General features: G+C 42.9%; 1 protein-coding gene and 1 long non-coding RNA gene across 5 annotated transcripts in view; one reads left to right on the forward strand and one right to left on the reverse strand.

Annotated features, from left to right (window-relative positions):
* The window catches only part of LOC130357910 (uncharacterized), an 83,423-nt gene that overhangs the window by 55,812 nt on the left and 6,195 nt on the right, over window positions 1–21,416 (forward strand). The window lies entirely within an intron of this gene.
* The window catches only part of SPDEF (SAM pointed domain containing ETS transcription factor), a 44,450-nt gene continuing 26,814 nt past the window's right edge, over window positions 3,781–21,416 (reverse strand). For 2 of the 4 annotated variants that reach the window (XM_056560661.1, XM_056560662.1), the window contains exons 3-6: window positions 16,393–16,590; window positions 16,261–16,320; window positions 10,756–10,908; window positions 3,781–4,843 (exon numbers count right to left, since the gene is read on the reverse strand). In XM_056560661.1, the coding sequence (XP_056416636.1) occupies window positions 4,665–4,843; window positions 10,756–10,908; window positions 16,261–16,320; window positions 16,393–16,590 (590 nt within the window). In that variant the 3' untranslated portion in view covers window positions 3,781–4,664. The remainder of the gene's footprint in view (window positions 4,844–10,755; window positions 10,909–16,260; window positions 16,321–16,392; window positions 16,591–21,416) is intronic. The other 2 variants (XM_056560664.1, XM_056560663.1) reach the window with 2 other exon arrangements.

Raw genomic sequence — 21,416 nt, forward strand, 5'->3', positions numbered from 1 at the left:
CAGAGATCTTACCTCCTCATAGCCTCCTTCCTGGTACCACTCTGCCCCGTGGCAAGATTCACACTCTGCCCCCGCTCCCTATTCCCACTTCTTCTGGAGTTCCTGCCGTAGATGAAGTAACCCAGGACTTCTCCGTTATCTGGAAGGAGACTCAAGAGTCGCTCCCACTGGCCTTGTCTCGTATGAAGGGACATGCAGATAAAAAGAGGGGGAGACCTAAGGGGGGGGGGTACTGTTACGCCGAGAGCTCCGGGTCCCTGCTCCTCCCCGGAGCACTCGCGGCGTTCTCCTCTCTGCAGCGCCCCGGTCAGACCCGCTGACCGGGAGCGCTGCACTGTCACTGCCGGCGGGGATGCGATCCGCGTAGCGGAACGCGACCGCCCACGGGTCGCATCCCAATCTACTCACCTGTCCCGTTCCCCGGCTGTCACGTCCTGGCGCGCGCTGCTCCGCTCTCTAGGGCGCGCGCGCTGGCTCTCTAAGATTTAAAGGTCCAGTGCACCTGTAATTGGTGCCTGGCCCAATCAGTGTCTCTTGCTTCCCTGCTCCACCTGTATATAAACCCCCTTCCCCTTCCTGTCCTTGCCGGATCTTATTGCCTCAGTGCCTAGTGAAAGCGTTTTGTGAGTGCCCTTACCAGTGTTACCAGATCTTCTGCCGTTGCCCTTGACTATGAACCTTGCCGCCTGCCCTGACCTTCTGCTACGTCTGACCTTGCCTCTGTCTTGTCCTTTTGTACCGCGCCTGTCTCAGCAGTCAGTGAGGTTGAGCCGCTACCGGTGGACACGACCTGGTTGCTACCGCCGCAGCAAGACCATCCCGCTTTGCGGCGGGCTCTGGTGAAAACCAGTAGCAACTTAGAACCGGTCCACCGGTACAGTCCAGGCCAATCCCTCACTGGCACAGAGGATCCACCATCTGCCTGCCGAATCGTGACACCTTCCAGTACTAATTAGCTGCTGTATACTACAGAGGAAGTTGAGTTGTTCTTTTCTGTCTCACCACTTCCTCTGTAATATACAGTGCTGACCACAGTGCTGAACACTTCCTCTGTAATATACAGCAGCTGAAAAGTACTGGAAGGATTAAGATTTTTTAATAGAAATAATTTACAAATCTTTTTAACTTTCTGAAGCTAGTTGATATAAAAAAAAAAAATTCCACCGGATTACCCCTTTAAGTCTCATTTAAACTTCCATGGCTTGTCATTTCAAGGTTTATAGCAAAATAACAACAGTGATATTATTTCTGTACTGTTGTGTATGGATTTACAGAAAACCCACAGACTTTCGAGGAGATTTCTGTCAATCCATACATAATTTAGCAGCTACTCAGACAAAAGATAAGCCTGTCAGAGTCTGACTTTCTGCTTGCTGAGTTAAAAGGGAACTCCGGTGGAAACAAGTGGAAAACAAATATTTTCAAATCAACTGGTGCCATAAAAATTTGTAAATTACTTCTATTACAAAATATGAACCCTTCCAGTACTTATCAGCTGCTTTACACTAAAGAGAAAATTGTGCAGTTCTTTCCAGTGTGACAACAGTGCTCTCTGCTGACACCTCTGTCCGTGTCAGGGACTGTCCAGATTAGAAGCAAATCCCCATAGAAACACCTCTCCTACTCTGGACAGTTCCTGACACGGACAGAGGTGACAGCAGAGATCACTGTTGTCAGGCTGGAAAGAAATTCACAAATTAGTGATGAACGGCATAGGCCATATTCGAATTTGCAATATTTCCCGAATATTCGTCCTATGTTCGTGAATTTTGCATATTCGTTTACTTATTTTTCCATGAGAAATTCGTAATGAAATTCACAAAGTGTGCATGCACGATTATATCTTTCAACTACCGTATTTATCGGCGTATAACACGCATTTTTTAGGCTAAAATTTTTATCCTAAAGTCTATGTGCGTGTTATACGCCGATACCGCCCCAGGAAAGGCAGGGGGAGAGAGGCCGTCGCTGCCCGCTTCTCTCCCCCTGCCTTCCCTGGGGTCTAGAGCCCTGCTGCCGGCCCTTCTCACCCCCTGGCTATCGGCGCCGCTGCCCGTTCTGTCCCCTGACTATCGGTACTGGCGCCGACAGCCAGGGGGAGAGAAGGGGCAGCGGCACCCATTGCCGGCGCCACTGCCCCGTTGCCTCCCCCCATCCCCGGTGGCATAATTACCTGGGTCGGGTCTGCGCTGCTGTAGGCCTCCGGCGTGCGTCCCCTTCGTCGTTGCTATGCGCTGCACGGCGCGGCGCATGACGTCAGTGCGCCGCGCCGTGCATAGCAACGACGCAGGGGACGCACGCCGGAGGCCTGGAGCAGCGCGGACCCGATCCAGGTAATTATGCCACCCCGGATGGGGGAAGGCAACGGGGCAGCGACGCCGGCAATGGGTGCCGCTGCCCCTTCTCTCCCCCTGGCTGTCGGCGCCGCTTCTCTCCCCCTGGCTATCGGCACCGGCACCGATAGTCAGGGGGACAGAACGGGCAGCGGCGCTGATAACCAGGGGGAGAGAAGGGCCGGCAGCAGGGCTCTAGACCCCAGGAAAGGCAGGGGGAGAGAAGCGGGCAGCGACGGCCTCTCTCCCCCTGCCTTTCCTGGGGATGTATCGGGGTATACACGCGCACACACGCACCCTCATTTTACCATGGATATTTGGGTAAAAACCTTTTTTTACCCAAATATCCTTGGTAAAATGAGGGTGCGTGTTATAGGCCGGTGCGTGGTATACCCCGATAAATACGGTATCTACTTTCCTATTGCTTGCTAGAGATGTTGCTAACCTCTGACAACTGTATTTGCATCCTTCTCATTGGTCCACAAGTAAGTGCCGATATTCTTGAATTTTCGCATAATCAAAATATTCACGCTCCACACCGACTTCTATAATATTGGAGCCTTCTTTTTGACCACAAGCTAGAGGCAGGGAGGGATGATCAATTTTTATTTACACAGTACACATCATTGTGATGTGTACTGTGAAAAAGAAAATGAATATTCATCATAACGAATATATATTGCTATATTCTTAATATTTGCAAAATCGCTAGGTGCCAATATTCACAGTAAAAATCCGCAATTCGAATATTCGGGCTCAACACTAGTATACAGCAGCTGATGAGTACTGTTTAACTTTCTGACACCATTTGATTTGAAAACACTTTTTTTCCCCACTGGAGTGGAGGGGCAGGAGGGGGTTACAGACCAGCTCACATAGTAGTTGGGGAGACAAACCCTGGAGGACAGCTTACACAGACTGAAAAAAGCAAGGAGAGCACATAAAAGACAGTCTGCTGGGGGAGAATTACATATATAGGCATAGAGAGAACAGCTTATTGTAGAGGCTGCAAAAACAAACGTAAGCAATATATAAGCTATATATATATATATATATATATATATATATAGGTTTTATAAAAACCTAATTGAGAAATGTTTTTGCACCAAAGTAAAAAAAAACATTAAACATTTTTTTTTTTTTTTTTTTTTGAGTCCATAGGCTATAGAAAGTTTTTAAAGCAAAAATAGACATGTTTTTAAAAAATGTACACTGGGAAATTAACATGCATTCCCTACTCAAATTAAACAGTCACTTGAAATGACAGGGACCATTTAAACATCTGCACATTATTTCTTTCACAAATAGAAAGATGGACCCCATGTTCTTACAAATCTACATTGAACATACATTTTACACATTGCACTTTCTTTTATTTCTTAGTGGTGTGGCACATTACTATGAACATAAGAAAATTGTAGCAAACATACTTTTAATCGACTATATCATGGCAACTTACTGAAATACTATTTAAAAATTTGTCAATATAGAAAATGGCTACAGCATTGTTAGATGAAAGAAAAACATGTACAGATATTATATATATATACTTGAATTCTGTGAAGCAATTATGAATCTATAGGACAAATAATTTTTTCCTACACGAATCAAATATTTTTTATATAATTTTTTTTTTTTTTTACCGTATGGCAGTATTGTAATCTAGTTTAGGTAAAGGAACAACTGATTTATCACATTTTTGCTAGTATGCACTATTATTTCTATATCTACAGTTTGAACCTAGCTATGAATTGATATATTTTATCCATACACCCATATTCTTGCTTTCTATGTTTAATGATCAGGTTATATTACTAAAATAAATAATGCTTATAAAACATATTACTTCATAGGGTTTTAAGAACTGACAAACATTCATTCACATTAAGTTCTGCTCTAATTTGTAGGTGTTCTCTTATTATAATAATAATATGCTTGCAATGCTTTTTGGTCACTCTGTCCTGCTCTCTCCCCACCTCCCATTGTCCTGTAAGGTCATTGAGTCCAGTAGGTCTCACATCAGTGAGTACCTCTAGTACCTCTAAAGCAAGCAGGTAGTAAAGAAGACGGAGTAAATGCATAGTTTAGACTTTCCTGTGTCGGTTAATGTCTCTTGAAGCATGACAGTTTGCAAACAGCTTGTGTATGATGTGCACCAGGGCTTGATCACTTTGGCAAAGAGCAGAATCTATAACTATGTTTCACAAAAATGAAATGTAGAAAATAGTCTACAAGAAGGAACCATGCTCTACTAGTTGCTCAGAACATAGATTCTTTTCCTTTCTGGCATTTAATAACTTAGGTTTCCATATCTTCTTAAATGTGTAGACTTTATAGTGGTTGCACAAACTGATAAACAAGGCGTTGGGAAACATCAGGCTTACGGATTATGCCTTTTTTGTAGTACTGTCGAATAGAGCGGCTAAGTTTATCGTAGTTCATTGCTGGGCGGTTCTTCCTGATTCCCCAAAGACGTGCAACTTGAGCAGAATCTTCAATTTTAAAGATACCTAAGAAAAGAATAGATAATGTGAAATGGACTGCATGAAATTAGACGAAGTCTTTACAGTCCCTCTAATGTGGATTTTTATGGTCCTGTCATTTAGAAAGTTTTTGACATGTCAACATGTTCATGTCAAGCTGTCTTTAGATATTGTCAGCAGAAGCATGCTGTAGCATGTTTCAGTCCCCAACTTGCCTGATCTCCTTTCATCTTCACTGGACAAGCTAGTAGCCGGTCTAGTTCAGCTGGATGGAGATTGTGCCCAGCTACCACCCAGCTATAACTAGGGATCGGTCATGGGCTGAACACTCAGACCCCAACCGATCCAAAGTTTTCACATTTCAAACGTTTTTGTATAATGACAGGGACACATTAAACAATTCACTTCATAAGCACTCATGTTTATTTCAATTTAAAGAGGTTGACTTGGATTTCATTTGGCCATGCATTACATGGTGTCCCCGCACACCAGTATGTAAGTTTGGGTGCTGCTGTGTGGGTCCTAAACAGACATTTTTCCAAGAAGTTTCATGAGAAGATGATCTGGAGTTTCATCTGGAGTGTCCATGATGCATTACATGACTGGGCACCATGATATGCTATTATTCTCCTGTAGCATCTGCAGGACCAGGGGTTACAGGGGTGATGTGAGTTGCCTTGTTGAGGCAGCTCATATAATATTATATTGTATTGTTATTTTATAGTTGTAATATTAATGTACATTTATTTAGAGGCAGTGTGTTTTTCTTGGTTAAATATAAAATAAAATATTTGCATACAAATAATTAGACATTTGTCTCCGTTTTCACTTTTGTACTAATGTTCTCATTGTATTTTATATGTGTTAATGGTCACTGTTTTAAGTCCTTGTTTATGCTTATGTTGCGTACCATTTATTTGGATTTAACTATGCCCAATTCTTTGATTTGTGGGCAATAAGCACTGCCAGAGGTATTTGGCAGAGGCTTCAAACATTCTAAATAACTGAGAACATCTATGACGCATGTGCTACAGCCTTCTTAGCAGTCGATGGAGAACAACAGGCACAGCAAAGCTATACTGCAGCCTTTTCCCCTTCAAGTCAATAAGACAAGGCTGCAGTACCCTGCATAAACTACAGAGAAATGTGTTAAGTTATTTACAGTCTGATAACAGTGCTCTCTGCTGACACCTCTGTCCGTGTCAGGAACTGTCCAGAGCAGGAGAAGTTTTCTATGGGCATATGCTTCTAATCTGGACAGTTCCTGACATGGACAGAGGTGTCAGCAGAGAGCACTGTTGTCAGACTGGAAATAACTTCGCAAATTTCTCTGTAGTTTACAGCAGCTGATAAGTACTGGAAGGCTTCGGATTTACTAATCTGTTTAACTTTATAGCACCAGTTGATTCGAAAATATCCGTTTTCCACCGGAGTTCCCCTTTAAAGTTACTCCAATGCTATTACTGTTATGAAGATGCTGTGTCTGGTAATCATAGGGGTTAGGGTAGGAATTTATCATTGGATTTGCCGTTTTTTTTTGTGTGTGTGTTAATTTGTCACAGAATTTGTTGCAGTGTAAAATTTGTGACTTTTCCTTCTACTTTAGTAGTGGAAACACTACCGAACCTACACAAGCTTAGACTTTTCTAACAAACCTGCTTACAAGGTATAACAACGCTGTGTGGTACTTAAAAAGAACAATATTAGGGTGAATTCCCCGTACAGTATCCTGGGCAGATTTGATGGGCAGGATTTGCAACAGCAGATTAGAAGCTGTGCAGGATGCTGTATGTGAGAACACACCATTATACAGTATTACTAGTGTATTAGAAAACTATTACCAATTTATTCTTCCCTTAAAGGGCTACTGTGTATCTTTGCAAATCATGTTTTCATAGCGCAATGTACTGTTATACGCAGTATAGTACAAAAATGGGATTGTGGGGAGAATATTAACAGATTGCTACATTACACTCTGCGGCCCGGTATAGCAGTTTGTTGCCCTATGAAAACATTATTTACAAAGATACATATTAACCCTTAAAGCTAATAATATATTGGTAATAGTTTACTAATGCACTTGTATGTGCATCAGTCATAATATACTGTATTTATCGGGGTATACCATGCACCGGCCTATAACACGCACCCTCATTTTACCAAGGATATTTGGGTAAAAAAAGTTTTTTTACCCAAATATCCTTGGTAAAATGAGGGTGCGTGTGTGTGTGTGTGTGTGTATACCCCGATACACTGTTTCTTAACCCGCAGAAGCCCCCAGGAAAGGCAGGGGGAGAGAGGCCATTGCTGCCCGCTTCTCTCCCCCTGCCTTTCCTGGGGTCTAGAGCCCTGCTGCCGCCGCTTCTCTCCCCCTGGCTATCGGTGCCGCTGCCCCTTCTCTCCCCCTGTCTATGGGTGTCGCTGCCCCATTGCCGGCGCCAATAGACAGGGGGAGAGAAGGGGCAGCGGCACCCATTGCCGGCGCCGCTGCCCCGTTGCCTCCCCCATCCCCGGTTGTATAATTACCTGTTGCCGGGGTCGGGTCCGCGCTGCTTCAGGCCTCCGGTGTGGCGTCCCCTGCGATGTTGCTATGCGCTGCGAGGTGCAATGACGAGTGCAGCGCATAGCAACGACGCAGGGGACGCTCACCGTAGGCCTGAAGCAGTGCGGACCCGACCCCGGCAACAGGTAATTATACAACCGGGGATGGGGGAGGCAACGGGGCAGCGGCGCTGGCAATGGGTGCCTCTGCCCCTTCTCTCCCCCTGTCTGTCGGCGCCGCTTCCCTCCCCCTGGCTATTGGCACCGGCAATGGGGCAGCGGCACCAATAGCCAGGGAGAGAGAAGGGGCAGTAGCACCCATAGACAGGGGAGAGAAGGGGCAGCGGTGCCGATAGCAGGGGGAGAGAAGCAGCGGCAGCAGGGACCCCAGGACAGGCACGGGCAGAGAAGCCGGCAGCTTCTGCACCATGTAATACATTTTGTGTACTTACCCATTTTTCACCACACAAAATAAAGGTGTAAAAAAACGGTCTACTACTCACACAAACCTTGATAAATTCCCATTAAAGGGGTACTCCGGTGAAAAACTTTTTTTTTAAATCAACTGGTGCCAGAAAGTTAAACAGATTTGTAAATTAAAACAAAGATTAACCACACCTCAAGAATACTACCCTAGGGTACACAGTGAATAATTGTTTGAGACATAAAGTTTTGAAAATAGTGCAGATTTTATTAAAACAATAAAAACCTAAATGGTTAAAAATATCAGAGCAATGTCAATGTTATCTTAAACTGTCATTGGGCCCTAATGACAGATTTAGAAAATATGAATATATGTATAGCAACCACCTAATATAGAATAATCTATAGATGTAAAAAACAAATGCAATTTTTCAACGATATATAATGATCCGGAGTCGACTATTAGTCCGGCACCTATGATGAATAAAAAAGGGCTTGTAATGGAAAAGGCAAAGTCACTTGATGGACTGATGTACAGGTGTATAAAAAGCTGCCCACAGTTGTTAGACAAATGCAATTTGCATTTGTCTAACAACTGTGGGCAGCTTTTTAAACAGAGCTGTCTGCTGACATCATGAGCACAGTGCTCTCTGCTGACATCTTTGTCCATTTTATGAACTGTCCAGAGTAAAAGGAAATCCCCAAAGCAAACATATGCTGTTCTGGACAGTTCCTAAAAAGGACAGAGATGTCAGCAGAGAGCACTGTGCTCATGATGTCAGCAGACAGCTCTGTGTTTCAAAAAGAAAAGAATTTCCGCTGTAGTATTAAGCAGCTAATAAGTACAGGAAGGATTAAGAGTTTTTAATAGAAGTAATTTACAAATCTGTTTATCTTTCTGGCACCAGTTGATTTAAAAAAATAAATAAATAAGGTTTTTTCACCGGAGTACCCCTTTAATGTTCCTAGTACTTATTCACTGTACTTGTGATTTTTAGAGACAATTTAAGAAATTATGGTTGATGCAAATGGTTACAATGTATAATAGGTGTGTTAAAGCTGGACTTTGTAGGTGCCTGTAGTGTGGAACAATAAGAATGCTGGAGCATATATATGTAAGGACTGTGATCTAGAACTCAAAAAGATTGTCATGTTACAATATCTGCCTCTTTATAAAAGTGTATATTTCAGAGAATGTTCATTTTAGATTGCTAGAGTACAATGAAGAGATGTTGCAGTAAGTAACAGAAGATTTATGAATAGAGGCACTGTGTTTTTGCATAATAACGTTCTTGAATACATTAAAAAATTGCTGTCAAGTACTTAAAGGTCATTCACAACATGGTAAAACTGTGGAACTACAATACTTCCTTGTGTACACAAGTGACTGCCAAATATGCTTTAAGGAGCACACCTAGAGTCTTCACAGTCTTTGAAAAGACTGTTTAAGTGTCTTGTTTCTTATCCTGTGTGCTGTTAGAAATTAACTGTTGTAGGATCCATGAACAACGACATGTAAATTCTAGGAAAACATACAAACTACTCATTTATAAGTTATTTTTGTCACATTTCTTTACTTATTCCTAAAATGTAAAAAAATACTTACTGAAATGCAAATAAAAAATATAATTATATTTAAAGGAAAAGTTAATACAGGGTAATTTTTTGCAATATATTGCGTTTTGTATGAGCAAAAGCCAGAAATTGATCTGAAAGATGGTTAGAGAATTAAAAGGTATCCACTACATGCTTGGGCTGAAAAAAAAGAAAACTGCATTGTGTCAGGCTCTCTTAATCCTTTCAGTACTTTTTAGCAGCTGTTTGCTACAGAGAAAAATCTTTATTTTTTTAATTTCTTTTTTTGTCTTGTCCACAGTGCTCTCTGCTGACACCTGATGCCTGTATCAGGAACTGTCTAGAGTAGGAGAAAATTCCCATAGCAAACCTATGCTACTCTGAACAGTTCCTAACACGGACAGAGGTGTCAGCAGAGCGCACTGTGGACAACACAAAAAAGATTTTTTAATAGAAGTAATTTACAAATCTGTTTTCTGGCACCAGTTCATTTAAAAAAAAAAAAAAGTTTTCCACCGGAGTACCCCTTTAAGACATTGACCCTGCTTTACTAAGAGTGGAGTGTAGGTTTCTTTCTGGGTTTTAATACCCTACAATTTTTTTTCCACTGAATTTTCTAAGGTTTCCCTACATTTTGCTTTTTTTTTTTTTTTACACATGCTCTGATCTGTCAGGTTTTCCTCAGCTCAAATCTAGTACATTTTCTGCGGAAACCTTAGTAAATATGTTGTTTTTTGGTGAAAATGTTGGGGATATGCCCTTTTTTGGCAGCCACACCCACTTTCAAACGATAAACATGCCCCCTTTTCGGGTTTCCTCAGTAAAATGGAGAGCTATCCAGTTTTTTTTTTACTCTGGCGCAAATTCTGGCGCAGACAGACTTTCTGGTGCAATGCGGGCACAATCTGGTGCACAACACGCCAAAACAAAACTAGAGGATCTTATTGATCCATAAACTGAGACTGATAATGGGGGAGATATTCACATTTTCAAAGTTGTCTTATGCTGCTTTGAAAATCTGAAAATATGTGAGATGTTAATTTCCGTGCCTAAATTGATGAGTTTGGTGGCAACATTTCTTTGGCCACCATATTGAATTTTTTTGCACCAACATTTCCGGGTTTGACACAAAAATTGGAAATTTGGGCAACAAAATTGGCGATTTTTGCGCCAAATTGTAAATCACGGAAAATTGTGAAGGAAACATCTCACATAATATTTCATGATTACCAATGCCCATACAAGAGATTTCTGTATGAACAAAACATGTCCAAGGGTTGAATGTTTAGCAGCTAATATGCAAATCTGAATTTCTTCAATATGCAGTTTTTTTGAATGCCAAAACTGTTTACAATCTACATTTTATAACCCAGACATTGGAAAAATAAGAAAGTTCTCACCCTTTTCTTTGTTGAGCCAACGAATGGAGCGCCCATAACTGTGTGGTTTCAGCAAAAGCTCTTTTAAAAACTGCCATAAATGAATTGGCTGCCCAGAACTTGAAGAGTCAACCTCAGCATCTGCCCAGCATTCTCCTAGAGTCCCATTTCCTGCTAAACAGAGAAAGTAACATATAGGCAATGTCAATTAATTCCGCATTTAAGAGAATCTCATAAGAAAATGATCAATTGTTTCAATGAGCACTGTCACTGTACTTTGTTTAAAAATAAAATAAAGTTTTCCATGTTTATTTTGTGTTTAAAAAAAAGCTGCCACTAGGTGTCTCCCTACTTGTCCACAGTACATTTCCCCCTATCTCTTGCTCAGACTTTGGACTCCTGCTGGCCTGGCAGAAGTCCAAAATCAGGAAATGCAGTCCGGGGTGCAGTGGAGTGGGGTGTGTGCAGCCTTAGCCAATCATAACTCATCTCACACTGAACTGCTCTGGGCTGTGTGTAGCAGAGCGAGGGAGTAAGTTCTCCACTGTATGGCTTCAGATGATGTCATGCATGCTGGGTTACGCCCCTTCCGAGTCTGTAAATCTGACTGAGACTGAGCAGGAAATACAGAGCAATATCAAGGTAGAAAACTAAAAAATAATGGAAAAAAAATAAAGGCAGGGGGTGGTTTATCATGATGGGGGCAGTGAACTGGGAAGATCATAAAATGTAACAAAATCATGACAGGTATTGTTTTTTAATCTTTAACATATTTTAAGGACATTTTGGTGATTTATTTTTAATTCTTCATTTTAGTATCTATATTTTAAAATAATCCTTAAATCTTACAGTTTCCAATCTGGCTACTAGTCCTAAAACTAAGGTAACACTTTCTCTGTACAGATTACTTCACAGCAGTGCACTCCTTTCCAACACAGACAGGAGTACAATGAAACGTGACAATGATAGATAACAAAGGTACACACAATAGGTATTGTTAACAGCTCAGCCTCCTCCTATCTTTGCAAAATTCAGTGAGCATGCCCAGAAACCTTTAAAGGGGTATTCCAGGAATGTTTTAAATTTGACTATGCTACAGGGGCTGTGAAGTTAGTGTAGTTCATAATATAGTGTCTGTACCTGAGTGTGACCGTTTTCTCACAATTCTTCTATCATTTTCACCCCGATAATTATTTTTAACAGCATACAAAATTACTGTTGTCTCAGATTTTTCCCAGGTTGCAATGTGGTCGAGACCTGATTCACTAGTCAGCTGATGGCAGGGAGCCTGTCTGCTTCAATGGGTGGAGCGATCGCTTGGTGGGAGAGAGATCACGCTGTAACTAATGCAACAGCTGTAGGCACCCTGATTGAAAACCACAGGTCTTTTGAATTGATGCAGCTCATTTATGTTTCAATGGGTGGGGTGGCTGATGTGTGGGAGGGAGGAAAATGGAATTATGGGATTTGTAGGCAAAAAAGAAAACTCAAAAAAGGAAATACCAGCTCACAACAAGCTAGCCACAGTGTTATGGTAATCTCATGACATAGCCATTTAGCCCCAAGACAAGCGCAGATCCTTCCTAAGCATGTCCATTACTGTCTGCCACCTTATCGAGGATAACCCCTTTAACATTAATATTAATGGGACAGTGTCAATCTATTGTCAACTATATCCGTGGGGCTTTCTATTAAGCAGATAAATGCTGTTAAAAAATACCACAGGCAAGATTGCTGTTCAATGTACAGTATATATATCTATACAAAAAATTTAATTAACGTTTAAGTATCTGGCAATAATCAGGAAGACAAATAGATAATACATTCCATTTAAAAGCTTTTCATTGAAGCTTAACTTAACCTCTTCAGGACATAGGGCGTATGGATACGCCCTGCATTCAGAGTCCTTAAGGACCGAGGGCGTATCCATACGCCCATGGGAATTCCGGTCCCCACCGCTAGCCGGTTGGGGACCGGAGCCGGATGCCTGCTGAAATCGTTCAGCAGGCATCGCGGCATATCGCCCAGGGTTGTCATTATGCCCCCCCCATGTCGGCGATGGCCGCAGATCGCTGGACAATTCAGTCCAGTGATCTGCGGCGATTCCGGGTCAATCGGGTCTCCAGTGACCCGGTGACCCGGAATTACTGGCTGATCTGGGCCGTCAGAGATGGCCCCGAACAGCCATAGCCTGCAGGGGTGGGGTGGCACTGGTGCCACCTCACGACCGCGCTGATTCGTCGGCCGGATTACCGGCCGACCAATCAGGGCGCCTGCTGCGGGTGTCACTCCCGCAACCCGCTCCGCCCCTCTTCCGGAGGATGTGAGCGGGTGGGGGACGTGCCCCCCGGGTGCTGGGGACCCCGATCCCCGGCGTCAATGTTGGGATCGGGGCCCCAGGAGCGGTGGCGACGTCGAGGGACTGACCTGTGTGCCGGCAGCAGCAGGAGATGAGTGACAGCCTCCTGCTGTTGCCTAGCAACAGCTCCCAGCATGCAAAAAGGGCATTCTGGGAGCTGTGGTTATACAACAGCAGGAGGCAGACCACCACAACTCCCAGCATTCCATTATGGGCATGCTGGGACTTATGGTTTTGCAACAGCTGGAGGCACATTTTTTCTATGGAAAAGTGTACCTTCAGCTGTTGTATAACTACAACTCCCAGCTTGCACAAACAGCTAAAGTGCATGCTCGGAGTTGTAGTGGTGCATCTGCTGGTTGCATAACTACAACTCCCAGCATGCCTGTTGGCTGTCTGTGACTGCTGAGAGTTGTAGTTTTGCAACAGCTGAAGGCACACTGGTTGTGAAACTCTGAGTTAGGTCACAAACTCAGTGATACATAACCAGTGTGCCTACAGCTGTTGCAAAACTAAAACTCTCAGCATGTACAGTCTGTCAGCGCACGCTGGTAGTTGCAGTCTTGCCACAGCTGGATGTCCCCCCCCCCCAATGTGAATGTACAGGGTGCACTCACATGGGCGGAGGTTTACAGCAAGTATCTGGCTGCAAGTTTGAGCTGCGGCAATTTTCTGCCGCAGCTCAGACTGCCAGCGAGAAACTACTGTGATCCCTCGCCCGTGCGACTGTACCCTAAAAACACTACACTACACTAACACAAAATAAAATTAAAAGTGAAAAACACTACATATACACATGCCCCTACACAGCCCCCCTCCCCTCCCCAATAAAAATGAAAGCGTCTGGTACGCCACTGTTTCCAAAACGGAGCCTCCAGCTGTTGCAAAACAACAACTCCCAGTATTGTCGCACAGCCGTTGACTGTCCAGGCATGCTGGGAGTTTTGCAACAGCTGGAGGCACCCTGTTTGGGAATCACTGGCGTAGAATTCCCCTATGTCCACCCCTATGAAAGTCCCTAATTTAGGCCTCAAATGCGCATGGCGCTCTGACTTTGGAGCCCTGTCGTGTTTCAAGGCAACAGTTTAGGGTCACATATGGGGTATCGCCGTACTCGGGAGAAATTGTGTTACAAATTTTGGGGGGTATTTTCTGCTTTTACCCTTTTTTTTAAATTAAAATTTTGTGGAAAACAAGCATTTTAGGTAAAATTTTTTTTATTTTTTTTACATATGCAAAAGTCATGAAACACCTGTGGGGTATAAAGGTTCACTTTACCCCTTTTCACGTTCCCCGGGGGGTCTAGTTTCCAAAATGGTATGCCATGTGGGTTTTTTTTTGCTGTCCTGGCACCATAGGGGCTTCCTAAATGCGGCATGCCCCCAGAGCAAAATTTGCTTTCAAAAAGCCAAATGTGACTCCTTCTCCTCTGAAACCTGTAGTGCGCCAGCAGAGCACTTTTCACCCCCATATGGGGTGTTTTCTGAATTGGGAGAAATTGGGCTTCAAATTTTTATGGGTATTTTCTGCTATTACCCTTTTTAAAAATGTAAAATTTTTGGGAAAACAAGCATTTTAGGTAAAAATTATTATATATTTTTTTACATTTGCAAAAGTCGTGAAACACCTGTGGGGTATAAAGGCTCACTTTATCCCATGTTACATTCCCTGAGGGGTCTAGTTTCCAAAATGGTATGCCATGTGTTTTTTTTTGCTGTTCTGGCACCATAGGGGCTTCCTAAATGCAACATGCCCCCCAAAAACCATTTCAGAAAAACGTACTCTCCAAAATCCCCTCGTCGCTCCTTCCCTTCTGAGCCCTCTACTGCGCCCGCCGAACAATTTACATAGACATATGAGGTATGTGCTTACTCGAGAGAAATTGGGCTACAAATACAAGTAAAAATTTTCTCCTTTTACCCCTTGTAAAAATTCAAAAATTGGGTCTACAAGAACATGTGAGTGTAAAAAATGAAGATTGTGAATTTTCTCCTTTACTTTGCTGCTATTCCTGTGAAACACCTAAAGGGTTAAAATGCTGACTGAATGTCATTTTGAATACTTTGGGGGGGTGCAGTTTTTATAATGGGGTCAATTATGGGGTATTTCTAATATGAAGACCCTTCAAATCCACTTCAAACCTGAACTGGTCCCTGAAAAATATTGAGTTTGAAAATGTTGTGAAAAATTGGAAAATTGCTGCTGAACTTTGAAGCCCTCTGATGTCTTCCAAAAGTAAAAACTCATTAATTTTATGATGCAAACATAAAGTAGACATATTGTATATGTGAACAAAAAAAAATGTATTCGTAATATCCATTTTCCTTACAAGCAGAGAGCTTCAAAGTTAGAAAAATGCAAAATTTTCAAATTTTTCATCAAATTTATGGATTTTTCACCAAGAAAGGATGCAAGTATCGACAAAAATTTACCACTATGTTAAAGAAGAATATGTCACGAAAAAACTATCTCGGAATCAGAATGATAACTAAAAGCATCCCAGAGTTATTAATGTTTAAAGTGACAGTGGTCAGATGTGCAAAAAACGCTCCGGTCCTTAAGGCCAAAATGGGCTTGGTACTGAAGGGGTTAAACCTATCCTATACTTGCTGGAGCCCAGTAACATTTGAGATGCATTAAACAGGAGGGCTTAAAGAACCACAGTTTTTTTTCATGGGGTGCAAAAAATGTCATGGTCTCATATTGCTTACTTGCTACCATTATGCACAGGACAGTTAAATGGGATGTATAACGCTCATGCTGGAAGAATTATTATCATTCATAACTTAAATCGGACCATCACCTCATTCACACTATACCACTATACCCTGCACTCATATCACCACCCATCCCGACAGGCTAGTTGGAGTTTGTATTCTGTATAGCCATAGCTGAAATAAAGTGCTATTTCCTTCTAACATTGCTTATGTTTTTGACTGTCTTCTGAATTTAGGCATTTAGCATCCAGGGTGTGTGGTGTACAGCTAGCAGCCTGTCCCCTTCACAGCTTTATTGTATAAACACCGGTAGGGCCTTTGTTACTTTACTGTTTTGCAGAAAAACTAAATATGTTTGCTGCGCATTTACAGGATGGAGCATTAGAGGTTGGAGGAGCCTGAGTCTGTACAAAAGTCAAGCGGTGTAGAAATTGAGCTTTCCTTCCTTACCACAATATCTCACGTCCCCAGGTCCTGTCTTCTCTTTCATCCAGGCTGCTGTAAAGAGAGCTAAAATATGTAAAATAACCTTGCATGGAGTTCCAATATTTTATTCATCTTCTATCAGTTAAGAAATGTTACCTGACTTCCAAATATCCAGATGAGCATATAAGACATCTCCACACAATGGGGACCTGTCTCTAAAGCCATCTTCACTCAGTGCACATAAGTCTCTTCCTGTTAAGTCTTGGAAGCTGCGACCCACTTGTGGCAGTCGATATTGGTGCTCTGTCCATAGTATCCACTTCTGAACATTACCCGAAGACCATTCCATAGGATCTGTTTTGAAAGGAAAATGCCTAGATTGAACATGTGTGTTATAAGCTATTTGATTTTAATTAAATGTTATGTAATATTATATCAAATTAAATATTTGTTAACATTTTTATAATTTTTTTCTGGGGCTGCAATACCGCTTTCATTTTTGTAGCACAATTGGCTAATTTTAACTATGGAAATGTAGTGGCAGTTGAAAGAAATATATGTAGGAAATGTTGCTTTTGGGGTAGAACTTATGTTAAACAGGAAAATTGTGCAGCCAGCAGCCATAAAAAAAATCTCACTCCTAGGGCTACTGCTTTGTAAGACCTGAAAGGGAATCTGTCAGCTCTAGATCATGCTCATATCAGATCATGCTAGATCAGAGGTGAAGTGTCAAAGAGGATGTGCTAAGCTTTCTTCCTCCCCCACCCCTCCCAGTGGTGATTGCTGCACAAGGCTCTTCTTCCAGTACAGAGCTGTGCAGGTCAATCGGTCAAGGCAGGGAGGGGGTGGGGTGGGGTAGGGAGGGAGAAGGCATGCATCTTGTGTCACAGCACTGCCTCTGAGTATGATCTAGAGCTGAAATATTCCCATAACCCTTTTAGAGTTTAATGCAATCTTGTGCACTGTAGCTAAAAATCTTTCAGTAGCATAAAATCAGAGTGCACAGTGCCTAGGCCTGAAGTCTCTATATGATCACATTAAAAATACAATGCATAAGTGGACATTCAAATTCTTTAGAGCCCCAATCACATCCTGTTATGGGTACATGAAGGTATATGTTGAAATACCATACAAATAGTGTGCAAACACACTTGTGACGGGCCTCGAATGTGGTCTACTAATGACTACATTGAATTTCCTGAACATTGCTTTTTTTTTGGTGAAGCTTAGTCTATCATGATTAAAGGGGTACTCAAGTGGAAAGCAATTTTTTTTTTAATCAACTGGTGCCAGAAAGTTAAACAGATTTGTAACCTACTTCTATTTAATAGTGCTTATCAGCTGCAGCATGCTCCAGAGGAAGTGCTTTTCTTTTTTAATTTCTTTTCTGTCTGACCACAGTGCTCTCTGCTGACATTTCTGTCCATGTCAGGAACTGCTCTGGACGGCTCCTGAAACGGACAGAGGTGTCAGCAGAGAGCACAATGGTCAGACAGAAAAGAAAATCAAAAAGAAAAGAACTTCCTCAGTAACATACAACAGCTGATAAGTACTGGAAGGCTTAAGGGAGTAGACAAGAGCAAGGTCGGACGTAGCAGAAGGTCAGGGCAGGCAGCAAGGATCGTAGTCAGGGGCAACGGCAGGAGGTCTGGAACACAGGCTAGGAACACACAAGGAAACGCTTTCACTGGCACAATGGCAACAAGATCCAGCAAGGGAGTTCAGGGGAAGTGAGGTATAAGTAGGGAAGTGCACAGGTGACGGTACTGATTAAAACCTCATGCGCCAATCAGTGGCGCACCGGCCCTTTAAATCGCAAAGACCCGGCGCACACGCGCCCTAGGGAGCGGGGTCGTGCGCGCCGGGACAGCACAGACGGGGAACGGGTCTGGTAAGCGAGTCGGGATGCGCATCGCGAGCGGGCGCGTCCCGCATCGCGAATCGCATCCCGGCTGGGAACATTATCGCAGCGCACCCGGTCGGCAGGTCTGACCGGGGCGCTGCGAATAGGAGAACGCTGTGAGCGCTCCGGGGAGGAGCAGGGACCCGGAGCGCTCGGCGTAACAGTCCCTTGCAAATGGGGATAGGTTAGGGTTAAATTAAATATCCTATATTTTTAGTAGTCATATAAGTACCATGTGACCAAGTATTATCGCAAATATCTCCAGCTGTTTGGAAGTTATGCGGTAACCTCTATTTCCCATTGACTTGTATGGGACATTAAACAAAAACCCAGACTCTCGCAAATGGGGAAGGGTAAGGGTTAAATTACCTATCCTATATTTGTAGTTGACATATAGGTAACATGTGTAGCAAGTTTCATGTTAACCCCTTAACGACCATGGACGTGTATACATGTCCAGGGGAGAAGTACGTTCCCGCATCTGGACGAGTATACACGTTCATGGTTCTCGTGGATACTGCCCAGTGTACCCACAAGATCAAGGCAAAGACACGGCACACACAGCCGGGACCATGCCACACTTCCGGGAAGTAGCCTTTGGTCCCGGCAGTTTAACCCTTACAGCCGTGGTTGTAAGTGCTTTGACAGAGGGAGGGAGCTCCCTCTGTCCCCCCTGCAGCAGCCAGCGACACGATCTAATGGTGCTGCATGTGATCCCAAGCAGGCGGGGCCTGCCGCACTGCCAGGACCAAAGTAAACTTCTGTCCCAGCAGTTTAACCCTTACAGCCGCGGTTGGAAGCGACTGCGAGCTGCAAGGAGTTTGACAGAGTGAGGAGGCTCCCTCTGTCCCTCTCCAGCAGCACCCCGCAACGATTGTGGAGTGCTGCTGCTTACCTGGGCAGCCAGGGGTCTGCCTATCAGGACATGCTAGAGGCAGGCAGAATATAACTGCAATGCTTTGGAATACTAAGTATTCCAAAGCATTAAAAAAAAGTGTAAAAATAAAATAAAAAAAATAACAGTGTAAAAAAAGTGTAAAAACAATAAATAGTGTACATTTTTTTAATAAAAAATAAAAAAAAGTTTATTAAATAATCATTATAAAAATAAAAATGCATAATGTGTAGGATCACGCGGCACATGTCCTCAGCATGTTACATGCTGCGGATGCCCCACCAGCAGTCACAATCGTGAGCTCCTTGCTGCGGTTGGGCAGCTCTGTATGTCCACTCATAGTGGGGGATATCACATCCGAAGTCACGAGTGGACACACTGAGTTACCCAGCCGCAGCAGTAATCTCGCACTTGTGACTGCCGGCGGGTATCCGCGGTGTGAAATAAGCGGCGTATGCGCTCTATGTGACCCTACCTTTTGTAAAATTTTTTACCTTCTCCCTCCAACATAATAAACCAGTATTTTCAAGATTTTTTTTTTAATGTCCATTGATAGATTTATTCGTCATGAGTGGGTGCTTGTTCCCACAACATGATGAATATATCCATCAGGAACTTAAACTGTCACAGACTGTTAGCCGACCGAGGACCAATCAGAGCGGTCCCTGATCAGCTAACATATATTTCTTTCAGAGACAAAAATCTTGCAGTCCACATGGAGCCACTTGTAGGGGTGGAGTATTGTTCTGCCAGCTGCGATCCTTTGCAGGCATGAAGTGGGGTTTATAATTCATATAATGATGTCCTGAAAGTCAAAGGGGGCCCCTCTTCTTTTTGGTCTTACTAGGCAGTCATGCAACCAAATATGGACTAAACCCAGGAAGAACAGCGTGATAAAATATGGGGCGCATTTCCTCCATTTCAGAAGCGACGTACCAAAATAATGTCCCACAAACAATGAATTTATGAAAAAAGCTAATTTCTATTTTTTTCCACTGACTTTGAAATAATTCTAGCCACACAGTAAGGGCTCAACTCACTTTTGCCCTAGGTGAATACTTTAGGGGGGTGTAGTTTTGAAAATGGGGTCACTTCTGGGGCTGCAGTATTGTTTGAGAGCAAGAATGCTTTGCTAAATGAAGTGCAGCCTATAATTTGTATTATGATATCCTAGTATGTAGTAAACTTGAGTAGCTGTATTAGTCCAGTGATGCAGATCAAAAAATAATCAAAAAGATAGATGCAAATCAAAAAATGTTGCAGTATTATGATATCTTGAAAGCCAAATGGCACTCCTCTCCTTTTGGGTCCCACCATGTGGCCATGCAACAAAATATGGTCTAAGCGGGGGTATTGACAAACACGGAAAGATCAAAAAATATGCCCCATAAATTATGCATTTGTGAAAAAAAGCTAATTAAAAATTTTTCACTGACTTTGTAACCATTCCAGCCATGCAAAAAGGACTCAAAGTACTCGCTTTTGGTATAGGTGAATACTTTAGGGCATTTAGTTTCCAAAATGGAGTCACTTGTGGGGGTTCTGTACGGTTCTGTCAGTTAACCTTTTAAGAACGCAGGGCGGTCATGGTATATAAATCGGGGTCACGCCGTGACCCCACGTCATACCAGGTCGGTCCCGGTGGCTAATGACAGCCGGGACCATGGGCTAATAGCCAACACCGATCATTGTGCCGCGCGCTATTCAACTTTTAGACACGGCGTTCAAAGTTGATCGCCACATCTAAAATGAAAGTAAATGCTTTCCGGCAGCTCAGTCTGGCTGATCGGGACCATCGCTGTGAAATCGCGATGTCCCGATCAGCTAGAACGCGAGCGGAGGTCCCCTCATTTACCTCCGTCGCGTTCGATCTGCGATTGATTGCTCCAAGCCTGAAATCGACCGCTGATTACACTGATCTTTGCCGTGTCAATGCACGTCATTTATGTATGTATGAGATGTATTAGATCGGTATGTGCAGTGTAATAGTCACCAGGGGGGGCTAATAAAGATCATTTAACACCTTCCCTAATAAAAGTAAGAATCACCCCCCTTTTCCCATTTAAAAAAAAAAACTGTGTAAATAAAAATAAACATATGTTGTATCGCCTCGTGCAGAAATGTCCGAACTATAAAAATATATAGTAAATTAATCCGCACGTCAATGACGTAGGCGCAAAAAAATTCCAAAGTCCAATTTCATTAGCGTATTTTTGGTCACTTTTTATATCATAAGAAAATGAATAAAAAGCAATCAAAAAGTCTGATCAATATAAAAATTATACCGATAAAAACTTCAGATCACGGTGCAAATAATGAGCCCTCGTACTGGCCCGTACGGGGAAAAATATAAAAGTTATAGGGGTCAGAAAATGACAATTT

The sequence above is a fragment of the Hyla sarda genome, chromosome 2 (genome assembly GCF_029499605.1).
Source record: "Hyla sarda isolate aHylSar1 chromosome 2, aHylSar1.hap1, whole genome shotgun sequence".
Lineage (NCBI taxonomy): Eukaryota > Metazoa > Chordata > Amphibia > Anura > Hylidae > Hyla > Hyla sarda.